A 14,639-nucleotide genomic window follows, 5' to 3' on the forward strand; every position below is an offset into this window, starting at 1 on the left:
GGTTGCCAGCTCCAGGTTGGAAAGCTCCTGGAGATTTGGAGAGTGAAGCCTGGAGAGGGCAGAGTTTGGGGAGGGGAGCGGCCTCAGCAAGGTATAATGCCATGGAGCCCACCTTCCTAAGCAGCATTTTTTCCCCAGGGGAACTGATCCCTGTGGCCTGGAGAGCACTTGTAATTCTGGGAGATCTTCAGCCACCACCTGCAGGTTGGCAACCCTATAAAATCCTCCCCTTCTGATTTTCCAAAAAAACAGGCTTGAGATCTCCCAAACTTTGGGGTAATTTGATGCCTTTGTTTACAAAGTGCAATTTCAAAAGTCCGGACTGCACTGAGCCTGGAACTTTGATTTCAGAGTGTAAAGGTTTCTTCCACGGCTATTCTCATCAATTAATATTAATTAAATTATTCTTGCTAAAATGCTAGGGTGATTTTTCCATGTAACCTTTCTACCCAAACAAAGATGTGCCCTACTTACTTCTGGATCATATTCACTCAACAGCTGGTCTCCTGTCAAAAAGTCCTCCTTCCGAAAGAGATGCATATTTTCAGAAAGATTTTCTACGTAATCAATTGGGTCAGTCTGCAGGCAAGAAAACATAGTCATCTGGGCTGGGAGAAGGAGCCAGGAGTGGGCTGCTGGAGAGGTGAGTGTTTCTCCTTGCCAGGGTAATAATTGACTGATCCTTGCTGTGGTGTGTGTGTGTGTGTGTGTGTGAACAAGGGTTGGAGACCAGCTCCATCTCCTTCTATGACTGAGTGACAGGCTTACTGGATTGTGGGAATGCTGTTGATGTTTATTTATCTGGATTTCAGTAAAGGTTCCTCATGATATTCTGACGGGTAAACTGGTGGACTCTAGGATCATTAGATGGATAGGGAACTGGCTGACTAACCACACACAAAGAATAGTTGTCAATGGCATCACATCTGATTGGAGGCAGGTGTCCAGTGGAGTGCCACAGGGCTTGTTTCTGGGTCCGGTGTTTTTCAATATTTTTTATAAATGATCTTGACAAGGGTGTAAAGGGATTACTCGTTAAATTTGCAGATGACACCAAACTGGGAGGAGTAAGGATAGAATTCAATGAGATCTGAACACATTGGAAAAGTGGGCAGATCTGAATAAGATGTGATTTAACATGGATAAGTGCCAGGTTTTGCACCTGGGTAACAAAAATGCAAAGCATGCATACTGGATGAGGGATACACTTCTGGGTAGCAGTGTGTGTGAACAAGATCTTGGGATACAGGTGGATAGAAAGCTAAATGTGAGCAGTCAGTGTGATGCAGCAGCAAAAAAGCTGAACACAATCTTGGGGTGTGTCAATAAAGGCATAACATCCAAATCACAAGGTATCATTGACCCATTATATGCCATGTTGGTCAGGTCCCAACTGAAGTATTGTGTGCAGTTCTAGATGCCTCACTTTAAAAAGGATGTGGACAAATTGAAATAAGTGCAGAGGAGAGCAACCAGGATGATCAGGGGCCTGGAGACCTATAAGGAAAGACTGAGGGACTTGGGAATGTTCATTTTGGAGAAGAGGAGCTTGAGGGGAGACATGATTGCTCTCTTTAAGTATTTAAAAGGCTATCACTTAGGGGAGGGAAGGGAGCTCTTCTTGTTGGCAACAGAGGACAAGATTTGAAACAATGGATTTAAACTACAGGAGGGAAGGTACTAGCTAGACGTTAAGAAAAAAAATTAAAGTTAAACCTGTTCTCAGCACTTGTTTATTTTTAACAGCTGCCATCTATTCTTGTTGTTTATGGATTTTAATACTGTAAACCACCTCTAGTATTTTCTTAAAAGAATGGCAGAGTATAAACAAAATACATAAAGGCAACTAGACAGCCTAAGGACCTGGATGAGGACTTTGGCCAGCTTCAGCCCCAAGGTTCTCTGCCTGTGCTGCACAGATTAAAAAGAGCAGTGTGGCTTCTGTTTTAAAATTGTAATTTTCTTGCTTTAAGATTTGTATAGCACTGTAAGTAGCCTTTTTTGTCATCAAGTTGCAGCAGATATATGCTGCTTGTAGAGTTTTCAAGGCAAGAGGCAAACAGAGGTGTTTTGACATTGTCTACCTCTGCATAGCAATCTTAAAGTCTAGGTTCTGATCTCCTATCCAAGTACAACCCTTAGTAGTCTCCTGTCCAATTACTAACCAAGATTGACCCTGCTTAGCTTCCAAGATCTGATCAGATTGGGCTAGCCTGGGCTATCCACGTCACGGCAAGTTGTCTTTGGGGGCCAATATTGCAAGAAAGCTGGGGTGTCAAAGTTCCAAATAAATTAATAAATATATAAAAATCCCTACCAAGCCAGAAATTGAAAATTTCAGTGTGTACATCTGGAGACTTGAGAAAACACTAGGAAAGTGAACACATTACCTGCTCCTGGAAGCAAAATTCATTGGCTTCAATCTTCTGGATCTCTTCCCATATTCTGTGAGGGGAAAACCATAATGCCTCGATTTTTCAGCCTTGCTTCTCAATAAAATAACCACTTTGAAAACTAGCTAGTTTTCCTGCAGTAACTATTCATATTTTTGAACAGAAAAGGAATGGGAAATTGTTTCAGGTCACGTTTATTTGGGAGCCCAGTAAGACTTCTCAGTAATTGTATGTAGGATACAATATTGCAGTCTACCCCAGTTAGTGAAGGGTTTTTTTGTTAATTAAATACATTTTAAAATCTATTATTTCATATATCTGTAAGATTTCACTTCCTTATGAGGGAGGCTGAGACATTTAACTATTTATCTGGCTCTGGGAATACAAATATATACAGGCTAAGAACCACCAAGAGTACTAAGCAACATTCATATTTGGGCAATTTTTTTAAAAAACAGGTATTTTTTCCAGGAAAAAAACAAACCCTCATTTTATATGTGCAACAAATAACACTGATTAGAATTAGACTTCCCCTATGGTGCAATAGTGCAGTCGGCTCTGTTATCAGTGGCACATTACAAAGTGGCTCGATCCCCACAGTCCCTGCATATGGAGTGCTTTCGCCCTGGCTCTGGGGGGGGGGGGAAGTGGGCGTGAGGACTTCAGGATGGACCTGCTTGAGGCTTGTGCCTTGTGGGGAGGTGCCAGGTTCAGTCCATAGCATCTTAAGTTAAAAAGATCAGGTAATGGGTGATGGGAATAGGGGAGCCATTCCTCTGCCTGGGGCAGGGGATCATCAGTTCCCACCCTTCTCCCCACACCTACTAACTTGGCTGGTGGGGGGCATACACCCCCAGGCAGCACGGTGCACCCCCACATCCACAGCAGCCCGATTCGAGCTGAAACATGCCCTTCAGCAGGCCCATTTCAAGCTGAATCGTAGCCTGCAGCAGGCTGATCCAGCCCGCAGGAGCCCTCCCAGCCGCCCTTTGACCCCCGCATGATTATGTCACTTCCTGGAAGTGATGTAATTGCACAAGCCAGGAGCGCATGCACAGTGCATGCACAAAACCAGGACCCAGGCACTACCAAGGTAGGTGCCAGGCTCTCAATCTCCCAGCAGGGGAGTCAAGGGACCTGGCAACTCTAGATGGGAAAGACCTCCACATGAAAACCCAGAGAACTGCTGCCAGTCAGAGAAGACAGCCCTGACCTTGATAGACCAAGGACTGGTCTCAGTAGAAGGCAGCTTCAAGTGCAAGTGAAAAGTGCGTGTTTGCATGGGAAAACGTGGAGTGCGTTGATGAGTAACTGCAGGAGGCACTAGAATGGTGAAGGGATTCACTGAATGACCCTCTTGTGACTGCTCAGCTTGAGGGGAAATGGGGAGTATTCTCTTTGGGGGCCTGGCAGCCTTATGGAACCCTGATGCCTCCTACCGTGGAAGGATGCTGGGGCTCCTCAGTCATTCTCAGCAGACCTTGCACTGTGCTGGTGACAAACAGGATGGTACAGAGACAGCTACTGTGCTGAGGCTTAAGTCAGGCTGAGTGCTGTCTGTGCAAGGAAGGCTGTAGGAGACAGCATGTCTCAAGCCTCAACCCAAAACTTAACTCTGCCCACACGTTAAGTTTACAAAGCAACCATTTAATAATGCCATGTTCTAGCTTAACTCAACAATCTGCCTCCTCGGTGGGGAGCAAGGGCAATATCCAATGTCAGTTAACATTAGTTGAACTCAGGCACTGAAAAGAAAAATGAGACCCACATCAGTGATGCTTGCCCTGTATCCTACCACCTCACTCAGCACATTCTTAATGCTTCTTCCAGGAAGTGGCCTGCTTCCAATTTAAGTGGCTCTACGGCCAGCAGAAAAGCTACAAGTTGGAGGAAGTCTCCTTAGACTGAAGGAAGGATTCTAAATTAGCTGAGAGGAACGATGAGATACAAACAGTTAGAACTGGGCCAATATACCCACTCTGGCATGCCTCCATAGAGAGAGTGAGTATGTGTGGACAACCCTGTTTGGCCTAGAGAACCTGGGATTAACAGAAGTGAAAGCATGGAAGCAAACCTGCGCTGATGCAAATGAAAAGAATAGCAAGCAATTCTTAGCATACAGAGAGTTGTGCAAATGGTGCCTGTTAAAAAAAGCACCAAACTTCTGTCTACAGTGGTTGATCTGGAACTGCTTGTTCACATGTGCGAGGTGTCACTTCATGCTACCATCAAATGGGAATGGCCCAAAGGGCAATCACCATCTCATTGTTAGCACTGGTGTTGTCCCTGTTGGCCAGTATCTTTTTGAAAGGTTTAAAAGAAATGGGGAAAAGGCAGGGCTTTTTTTCTGGGAAAAGAGGTGGTGGAACTCAGTGGGTTGCCCTTGGAGAAAATGGTCACATGGCTGGTGGCCCCGCCCCCTGATCTCCAGACAGAGGGGAGTTTAGATTGCCCTCCGCGCCACTCAGCGGCACGGAAGGCAATCTAAACTCCCCTCTGTATGGAGATCAGGAGGCGGGGCCACCAGCCATGTGACCATTTTCAAGAGGTTCTGGAACTCCATTCCACCCCCTTCCCGCTGAAAAAAAGCCCTGGGAAAAGATATGCATATCTTACTTCTTACTCACATGGCATTTTCAGTATCTTACATTGAAAAAGAAAATGCATAAATATTGAGAGAGGGAAATGCCAGTGAAGTTTTATCATCCAGTTTAAAGGGTGTTTTCAAAATCACCTTTTCTCAGGTCCCTGTTTTTGTAGCATCTTCAAATATTGGAAGATAAGATGTATAACCTGATGACAGAAGAAATAAATGCATTCATTCCTTTGGACATTTGATAACCAAGGAAAAAGATTGTAAAATTTAATTTGTTGCAGATTGTACTTATTATTTATTTACTCTACTTTCCTCCCCAAATGAGGACCTGAAGTATGAATTTGGACTGAACTGGGACGTGGACCATCTACACACAAGGCACACTTTTAGGGGTGAGTTGGAATAGGAATTGGGTTAGTTCCCTGACCACATATAGAAAGTATCAAAAAAGTATAAAGTACTGGTTGGATCCAGCCAACCTTTTCACCCAATCTCAGGTAACCCTCCTGTCTACAGCTCCCATTCTAAATGGCCTTTGTTCCATCCTCGGTATGGCTGTTTTGGCACTCAGCTGAGACCCTGCCTTCCTTTGGTAACAGCAAAAAAGCTGGCTGGATCGAACCCTGTATCTAGGTGAAACAGACTTCACTAGAATATGGATATGTACCACAGTTAGGGTTGAGATAATGCAAGAATGTTTCACAAGACTGCCTTATGATCTAAAGACGAACTATATAGGGCTGGATCTTATAAACCATGCACAGAAGGAGATAATGAAAACTCTTTCCCTTTTCCCTTTAGCCTCCTACACTCGCAAATTGCTCAAGGGGGTTGGGGGACCCTCGGGGACAGTTTGGGACACCACATAGAAGTATAGCTTGAGGGGAAACTGTCAGAAATTACCCATTCCGTTCTCATGCAATCTCTTCCACAAATGGAGCAAGTAATGACCGCATATTTCCCTTGATTTTTGGAGCAGCATTTTGGGATAGTGTGGCAGAGGGAAGAGAGTGAGCTGTTCCATGGACTCTTTCTGTTCACAGTTTGTAGGATCCAGCTCATAATAGCAGAGCATTTTACAGGCAATAACACTAAATTTACTGGTAGCAGCGAGAATGTCATGTGCCAGACACGTGAAACCTCAGAGTTACATCAAAACTGAATGGCTCATTAAAGTATGGGAACAGATGTATATAAATAACTTTTTTGAAAGTACTTCTCAGTGCTTGATCCTTAAGAGATTTCAGGAGACTAATCGTGAAATCCTAAACAGAGTTACTCCAATCTAAGCAGTTATTCCAATTGAAATCAATGGTCTTAGACTGGAGTAACTTTGCTTAGGATTTCACTGTAATGGTGGTGCCTGCAGTACATAATGAAGTCACTTTTTGGTACTGAATCATTCTTTGGTGTTGGTGGATTTGATCCACCAACACCAAATTTAATGCTATGGAAATGTTTAGAAATTTAATGCTATGGAAATGTTTAGAAATCTGTATTTTGTGCGTTTTCTGTATGCAAATTATGAAAAAAATGTTTCTTTTCCCCCTTATATTTCAGTGTCAGGTTGTTACCTCATAAAAATTTTCAAAACCTTCCTCTGTCAAAGTGACAGAAATGCTGAAGATGGAATACGTCGTGTTCTGTTCAAATCCTGACTCACCATTCCCGCCATATAATGCAACAGCCAAAAACCTATTTGAAAATTCAAATACATTTGAAAATTCAATACATTTTACTTTCCTTATTTCATTTTAGAACATTTATATTCCACTTTTCACTTATAAAGTAACATGCAAAGTGGGTTTCAAGAATAAAATACAAACATATATTATAATAAGTACAATAAGTTTGAAATGAGTAGAGGGAGAATAGACAAGGGGTTGGAAAACTGTTGGAAGTCAACAAAAGGGGGGGGAAGGGAGGGGGTTAGAATTGGAAAATTTAAGGGAATGTGATTGTAATAAATTTTATATGTGTCTAATCCAATAAAAATTTTTATAAAAAAAAAAGAATAAAATACAAACAGATCAAGATCAGTTAAAACAATGAAACTAATTAAATGCAGCAAAATATATAAGTTGTAAAAAAAGCAGCCAAGATAACTTTAACTTCAGCACTATAAGAACGTCAGTAAAACTCCAGAGCAGATTAAAAGGATAACAAAGAAGCCAATGGATTAGACCATTCCAAGTCTCAGCTACCCAACTTCCTGAATGCTAAATGTAGGGGAGCAAGAAGAACTGCCTGGGTGAATGAAAAATACACGAATCACAAATCAAAACAATATAACATATATTTATGTCCATTCAGTTTAATAAAGCACTTTTATTCTGTGTTGGTCTGTAGTTTTAAAATTACCACAGTCAAAATTGTAGTATTCACACTAGAATTTACTACTGAACTCTCCACTTCTGCATTCACCCTGTGATGCATTCCAAACTGCATTAAAAAGTCTCTCAACTTAAAATTACAGTTTATAATACATCACTGGAGGAAGCTGCTATGAGGGAAAAATTGTAAGACCTCTCAGAGAGTACATAGAGCTCTCTCATAGCCTGTTTTATGGTGAATATTTTAAATTTCATTCTGACTTGCTTTGAGCTGCAACAAAACAGGACATCAGCCAATTAATCAGTCAGTCAGTCAGAACATCAGGTGTCTCAGTGGCTTCCCTTTCACCCTTTAATGCCATATAATTGACATACCTTTTCCGGAGAATCGAAAGGATACTGCCTTTGCCTTCATGTCCTATCAGCCAAGAGATATAATGAAGAGGTTTCACCCTTAAAATACCAAAAGAGAAAAAAATTAAAATCTGCCACATGGATACAGAAGTAACGTGCCAAATAGGCAGGGTACTACTTCCTCTCTGAAATGTCTGTTCACAGAAATGATTACAAGAGATTGTTTCCAGTGGGGAAAGGCATTGAGAATTCAGTTAGTCAAGAAATCAACAGAACTTTAGTAACAAATCTACAGGTTGGGCCTAATGAGACCGGGATGATGAGGATCCCAGTATATGGAGGGGAGGGGAGATTTCCTTTTTAATTTCAGGTTAGAGTTTTTCTACAGGGCATGATTGTCAGGTGCCAAAATTCCCAAGCTTGAAAAGTATGTCTGAAAATAGTTATTAAAATGAAACCCCCCTGAAATTCCATCTTAATGAAAACAGTTCCCTGTTGAAAACCTGAACCTGAAATTAAAATGGCAGTTTGTGCAGCCCGTGCCCCTTAGTATTTCCAGCTCCAGGTTGGGAAATTCCTAAAAATTTGGGGTTGGGATCTGGGGAGGCAGTGATGCCATTCAATCCATCCTTCAAAGTAGCATTTTCACAGGAGAACTGATCTCTGTCATCTTGAGATTAGTGGTCATTCTGGACTGTCTCCAGGCCCCATCTGGAAGTTGACAATCCTAATTTAGAATTCTAGATTATCAGATTTGCTTTTTAAAAGACCAAGCTATCCTATCCATGTAGTAAGAAGGCTGGTAATCTGGCACTCAACAGCCAAGTTACACAGCATCCATTCCCGCTCAGTGCCCTGTGATCCTTCTGGTATAGGTTTAAGAGTAGATTTATCAAACTCAAGGCGGGGTCTGGAGTTCTCCCAGAATTTCATGTGGCCTCCAGACTATAGAGATGAGTTCCTCTGGAGCTTTGGAGGGCAGACTGACTCTAAGGCATCGCCTCCCCGCTGAACTCCTCATTTCACTAAACTCCATCCTCCCCAGGCACTGCCCCCAAATCTTCAGGAATTTCCTAGATTGGAGTTAGCGATCCTGGTTAAGAGGGCATCATTTAGAGAACTCTCCTGTCTTTGTAACAATTGTGAGGTAGACTGCAGCCATAGCTTCTGTTGTTCTTCCTCCTGCCGCAGTTGGTCCTGTTGCCAACCCTCTGCAAAATGAGAGTCCTAGATTGTCCAGTAGGCGGGGATGTAAACAGGGATGTTATCTTGCCCCCAACGAAACCACCACATCTGATGTGACTTATGCACGATACAGGCACCTTTTCTTCATTGTGCCTCTGCACTAGCCATCTTCCTAACAAGTATTGTCTCTAGGATTGTTCTGTGTTTTTAATTCACCAGTGCAGAAACAGATGCATAATCATTGATCTATTAAACCTACTGGCCATTACATCATGCTGGTGCAAATGTCACAACTTATATTTCAGTGCCCTTTGACTTCAGATACTTTTGCACTTTCAATAGCAAGTCACAGGATTGGGATGACCAGGGACAGTTGGGTAAACTGCCTGAATATGGGACTTTAGCAATTCTGCTCAGAAGTCAGGAGGGACCATGTTTTTCAGGGAGGTTTATTCCCAGGAAAGTACCCTTAAGACTGCACTCTATTGGATGGATTTTGATATCGGCTTACATCACCATGTCAAAGGATCTTTGCTTTAATATAGTTCCTTACCTATAATGCTTTTCTTGTGGTGGAAGAGGCCAAGTGATGCTCAAAGAATGGATTTCCCTGACTGGAATAACTGAACCAGAAGAAATGAGTCACTTACAGCTATTCAAAAGTATATACCTTTTTTGCAATGACAGTAAGAATGAGAAGGGCCAGAGAGAAAGGAAGAGGCAGAGCTGGGGACAAATATGCAGATATTGATGCTAAATGGAGCTGCAGCAGTACAGCTATATCCGCTATTTTTGTCACATAACACCTTTCCTAAGCACTATAATTGATTTACTTCATGTATACCCCAATTCAAAGAGGTTTAACATCCCCTTCTCCATTTCACCCTTACAACAACCCTGTGATGTAGGTTAAGCTGAGTGTGTCTGACTGGTCCAGGGCCACTCAGCAAGCTTCCATGTCAGAGTGGGGATTTGAACCTGGGTCTCCTGGATCCTAGTCCAACGCTCTTACATTGGCTCTCAAGCGCTCTAAAATTACATTACCGTAATCCATTCAGAACCCTTGTAAGGTAGGACAATACAATTATCCACTATATAATACAGGACAATATCGTTTTCTTTTAATAGCAGTAGAGTTGTAGGGGAACTCTAGGATTCTCAAAGATACCCTATCAATGCAATCCTAAGCAGAGTTACTCCAGTCTAAGCCTATTTGGGATTGCAGTGTATGTTATTTCCAAGTATAACCCAGAAGCGATGGCATAATGTAGAGTTGGTTTTTTTTACGTTTCTCCTGCTGCTGCTAAGAGCAGTGGCAGGTAAACAAGGCTGCTGGCATGAGGAGTCCTGCCATAGCACTAGGCCTGGCTGCCCAAAATGGCAAGCAGGGAACTAAACCTCAGAGACTCTAGTGTTTCACATAAATCACACAGTCACTGGCTTTAGACACATCATGAAACTATTGCTTATTTTGTTTAGTTTGTGAAACCAAAACTTGGTTCACAGAATCCAGTTCTGGTTTCCTTTGCTTCCCCCGTCCCCAGCAGCAATCCAAGTGATATCCTGGCCTCCGCTGCATTTGCAAAGGTGATGCTGGAAAACAAGTCAGGATGTCTGCATTCAGACACGACAAGAAACTAGGGTTTGCTGGACCCTAATTAACCATAGTCCAGGGAGAGGCCTGCATTCAGTCACGCTAAAAATTATTTGTTTAATTGAATGATGGTTTCACATGATATCAGAACAAAGTCAGTGAGTTTATAGGCGGAGTAGGCTTTCCAGAGCCTGCTTATGGCGGGCAATCCCTGCTTCAGCCTGCTGAACTTTAGCTCAGTGGCAGGAAGAGGTGGGCGGGTGTAATACGATGAGGCACAAGAGATCCCATTTCCCTGGTGGGGGCAGGGGATCCCCCACCTTCACTCTCCACCCCACTGCCTCCACTTACCTGGTAGGCGGGGAAGAAAGGCACGGGAACGGGCCTCCCAGGAGCGCTCCTGGGGCAGTGTGATGACATCACTGATGTCATCACACCACCCTTAGGGCACTTCTGCACTTCACGGTAGGCTGATTTGGGCCCCATATGGGCTGAATCAAACTTGTTTGAGGCTCAAATCAGCCCGCTGTGAAGTGTGGGTGCACTCCTGCGCCTGCGCAGTGATGTCACCAGAAGTGACATCATAAGGCAGTTTCAGGCCTGCATGTGCCATGCGTGCAAGTGAGTGAGGCATGAAGAGGGAAAGAAAGAGGCAAGAGCCAGGTCTCCCACCCTCCTGCCAGGAGGGTGACTTGGCAACCCTAGCACAACCCAGTAAATTCACACCTGCCCTCCCTGTTGGTTGCCCGGGGGAACCTGGCAACCCTAAAGTAAACATTGAACGAGGGACTTCCTGCTCGTTCTTTTAATCATTTTACCATGTTAGTAAAAAAAATTAAGATCACAGCTTGATATGAAACATTCCTTCAGACTTCCCCAAACAATACTGAAAACAGGATCCAGCTTGCTTACCTTTGTAGAGCTTGTGGAATTCAGGTGTGTCAAAAGGGTTCAGCAGGTGACCGAAGGTTGGTCTGGGTAAACCGCTTAAAAAATACATGCAGTTTGGTATTCAGGACTTTATAGCTTAAAATCATAAACAGCAAAGCAAACTAATTTGCTGCTCACTACCCCATTGTGCAAAGGGATGGAGGTCTGTTAGGAAAGCAGAATTCCCCTTCGTTCACAGCACATTCAAGGCTGGTCCCTACGACTGATCAAATTGGTTTTTAAGGGAGCAATCCTGAGCTGATCTACTCAGAAGTAAGTCCCATTGTATTCAATAAGACTTACTCCCAGGAAAGTATTTTTAGGATTATAGTCGGAGGCTCAACACGATGTCAGCCGTGGCTCTGTTAAAGAACGTCTCTTGGAATCTTGAGTCGCGTTTGATTAACTGTACTCAGATATGTTTGGAGAGAGTCTCTTAAGCGAGCATCTCTGTGGCCAATGAGGCAGCAAGGATTCTCCACCCCATGTTTCCCCAGCTATGAAAGAATTAAAATGGACGACAGGAGAGCTACTTGCAGGGGAGAAGGAGCAGGTAGAAATGGGGAGTACTTATACCCTTCTCCCACCTCTTTTCTTTTGCAACCTGTTATCTCCTTTTGACCAACAAATATGGAAAACCTCAAGTGTAAGAAGTGAAGTGGCTGTGAGAAGACCAGGGCGCAGAGGAAACTGATGGTAAATGGAAGAGCCAAAGATAACTATTCTGCCAACCATCCTCTCACAAATTCTAATCCATCGATCAATCAATCGGTTTATTCAGTTAAAGACAAGCACAATATCATCGAACATATCCATTATACAGAAAATACGACAATTAAAAGATTTTAGCTAAAAAATTTAGGTAAAATCATTGCGGATTTTACAGGCCACTGTGAAAAATTTTGCACAGCAAACTGTAAACTAGGGGTTGACGCCCTCCAGAAACAATCTAAAAATATCATAATCCAACCGGCCAGGGAGCCCCCTAAGCAAACGGAAAATAATTTTCAAACGTATCTCACAATAGAAACAACATTGAAACAGAACTTGTTCGGTTGATTCCGCCTCCCTGGCTCCACAGGGGCAAAGTCTCTTCCACATGGGAATCTTGTTATATTTCCCCTCTAACACAGCTTGCCAGAGAAAATGCCCTCCACTGGCCCAGAGTCTCCAACAAAGTGAGATGGGGGGTGAGTTACAGTATATCGGAAATTATGAAATATCTGAAATCATAGAACTCTGATCAAGTCTTCTGGTTGTTCAGTATCATACAACCTCTGTTTAACCAAAGCCTTGGTTTGGTCGTAGCCCATTTCAAAAACAGCCTGAGAGGACAGTCCTAAAGTCAGCAACTGAGACTGCACAGTTTTTGCCCATGAAGATTGAAAATTTGTCTCTAAGGTGTCAGATCCTGTGGGGAATAATTTAGCTTGAGCCCACAAATCACTCTCTGTTTCTCTCTACATGCCCAGTCAGTTTTCAGATTAGTGGCAAAATGAGTTGGGAATCTCGCATTTTCCTTTGGCTATATCAACCTGTGCCCTTTTTAAAAAGCTGTGGAATAACATTTCCCTTTATAGGTGCTTCTAGAGAGCTTGTTGCGTTTTTGGAATATTTTATGCAGCTGTTTTATGTTGCTTTTAAAAATGACGTTCATTCCTTTGGAGTGGTATAAATCAGCACAAACATTTAAAATAAGTAAATAGGACATTAACTGTCAAAGAGGGACAAATTGGCAGGAAGGGTCTTCAGGTATGCAAGGAGACGGCTGGGTAATTAGCTCCTATTGTCATGTCTAACAATACATTTAATAGCACTCCACATCATAAGATATAAGAGGAACGCTGCTGGATCAGAAAAGTGGTCCATTAGTCTAGTGTCTTGTTTCACACAGAATCTCTCTACGTGAAACATCTGAGACACAAAGAACACATGCTGGGAGATGTAATATTAGCAGGGAAGGGTAGTTTAAAAAGACAGAGCTGGCAGCAGGGCAAAGGCTTTGCTGTACACTGGAGCTGTGTGAAGGGGCTGTGAAATGTCAGAAGGGAAACTTCAGCCTATTATAACCTCTCCAGATCAAAGCCCAGCTCTGGAAGGCAGCTGCAGCCCACTTCCATTCCTCGCTGCTGTCTAGTTGCGATCCCACACAGTTTTAGACTGGAGAGGTGAAATTAACAGAGCCTTCAGGGAGGTGAAGATGAAATGAACAAACCCTCTGAGGAGCGATCTCCACCAGCTCTGTCTTTCTAAACTACGCTTCGTGGCTAACATTGCCTCTCCCTGCACTAGATGAACACCCGCCAAGGCATCTCATGTAGAGAGACTGACAGTGGACACACAGGGGAGCCACTGGTAGTCTTATTAGACAATGCTGACCTTGATAGACAATGGTCTGATTCAATATACAGTAAAGAAACACGTTATCAGTATGGAAGTGCTATGGAAACACAGATAGCAACATGTAACAAATACACACAAGTATAAAATATATATTGAAATATGCTTTATGTGCACATTAATACAAACAGAATTTATAGAAATTCACAGTAGATCATTGGATGGATGTAAACGGAATACTTGAGGCTGCAAAACTATGGAACAAATGTGGAATGGAACAAATGACATTAGTCCAACTGTAATTCTATAATACTTCTAATTAAAAGAAAGTACAACATCTGCAGTTTCCATTAGTACTTCCATTTATATCTTGAACATCTAATGTTCTTGCCCTTATATTATCTTCCTTAGATTTTATCCCTCAGCTCTACAAAACTCCATGAAATAGGACATGGAAAAGATGGGTCGCATTATTAAATGGATAAGATTAGTTAAAAGCCACAGCTACATATAAACTCCATCTTACAATGATACCTTCTGAAAGCATCATAATTGAAAACATTCTCTTTCATTCATATTTCTAATGGAACATATGGCGTATGTATGAAATTCAGCAAGCTCACATCACTGTTTTATATCTTCCAGAAAAAATAAATCAGCTCACTTATTGGGGATCTGTGAGAAGATTTCTGTCACCCACTTTTCCAAGGTATCCAAAGTTTCTAAAATGGAAGGTGAAAAAACAAAATAAAAGCAAGAAAGAGATGTGATAGTGCAAAGATGAAGTTAAGGTGGTAATACTGAAGTAGCATTCTTAAATATTTGGAGGTACAGCATATACATATTTTTTTCAAAAGCAATAATGATATTTTTGCTAGATCTCCCTTTTTCATATTCACTTCTTCGATTTTGAT

The 14,639-nt window shown here is 42.4% G+C and overlaps 1 protein-coding gene across 1 annotated transcript in view; it reads right to left on the minus strand.

Annotated features, from left to right (window-relative positions):
• Positions 1-14,639, minus strand: part of LOC129333518 (nardilysin-like) — a 56,677-nt gene that overhangs the window by 27,769 nt on the left and 14,269 nt on the right. Inside the window, exons 8-15 of the mRNA XM_054985236.1 lie at positions 14,390-14,447; positions 11,368-11,441; positions 9,415-9,484; positions 7,698-7,775; positions 6,564-6,684; positions 5,128-5,186; positions 2,391-2,445; positions 475-579 (exon numbers count right to left, since the gene is read on the minus strand). Coding sequence (XP_054841211.1) covers positions 475-579; positions 2,391-2,445; positions 5,128-5,186; positions 6,564-6,684; positions 7,698-7,775; positions 9,415-9,484; positions 11,368-11,441; positions 14,390-14,447 — 620 coding nt within the window. The remainder of the gene's footprint in view (positions 1-474; positions 580-2,390; positions 2,446-5,127; positions 5,187-6,563; positions 6,685-7,697; positions 7,776-9,414; positions 9,485-11,367; positions 11,442-14,389; positions 14,448-14,639) is intronic.

The sequence above is a fragment of the Eublepharis macularius genome, chromosome 7 (genome assembly GCF_028583425.1).
Source record: "Eublepharis macularius isolate TG4126 chromosome 7, MPM_Emac_v1.0, whole genome shotgun sequence".
NCBI classification, from domain to species: domain Eukaryota; kingdom Metazoa; phylum Chordata; class Lepidosauria; order Squamata; family Eublepharidae; genus Eublepharis; species Eublepharis macularius.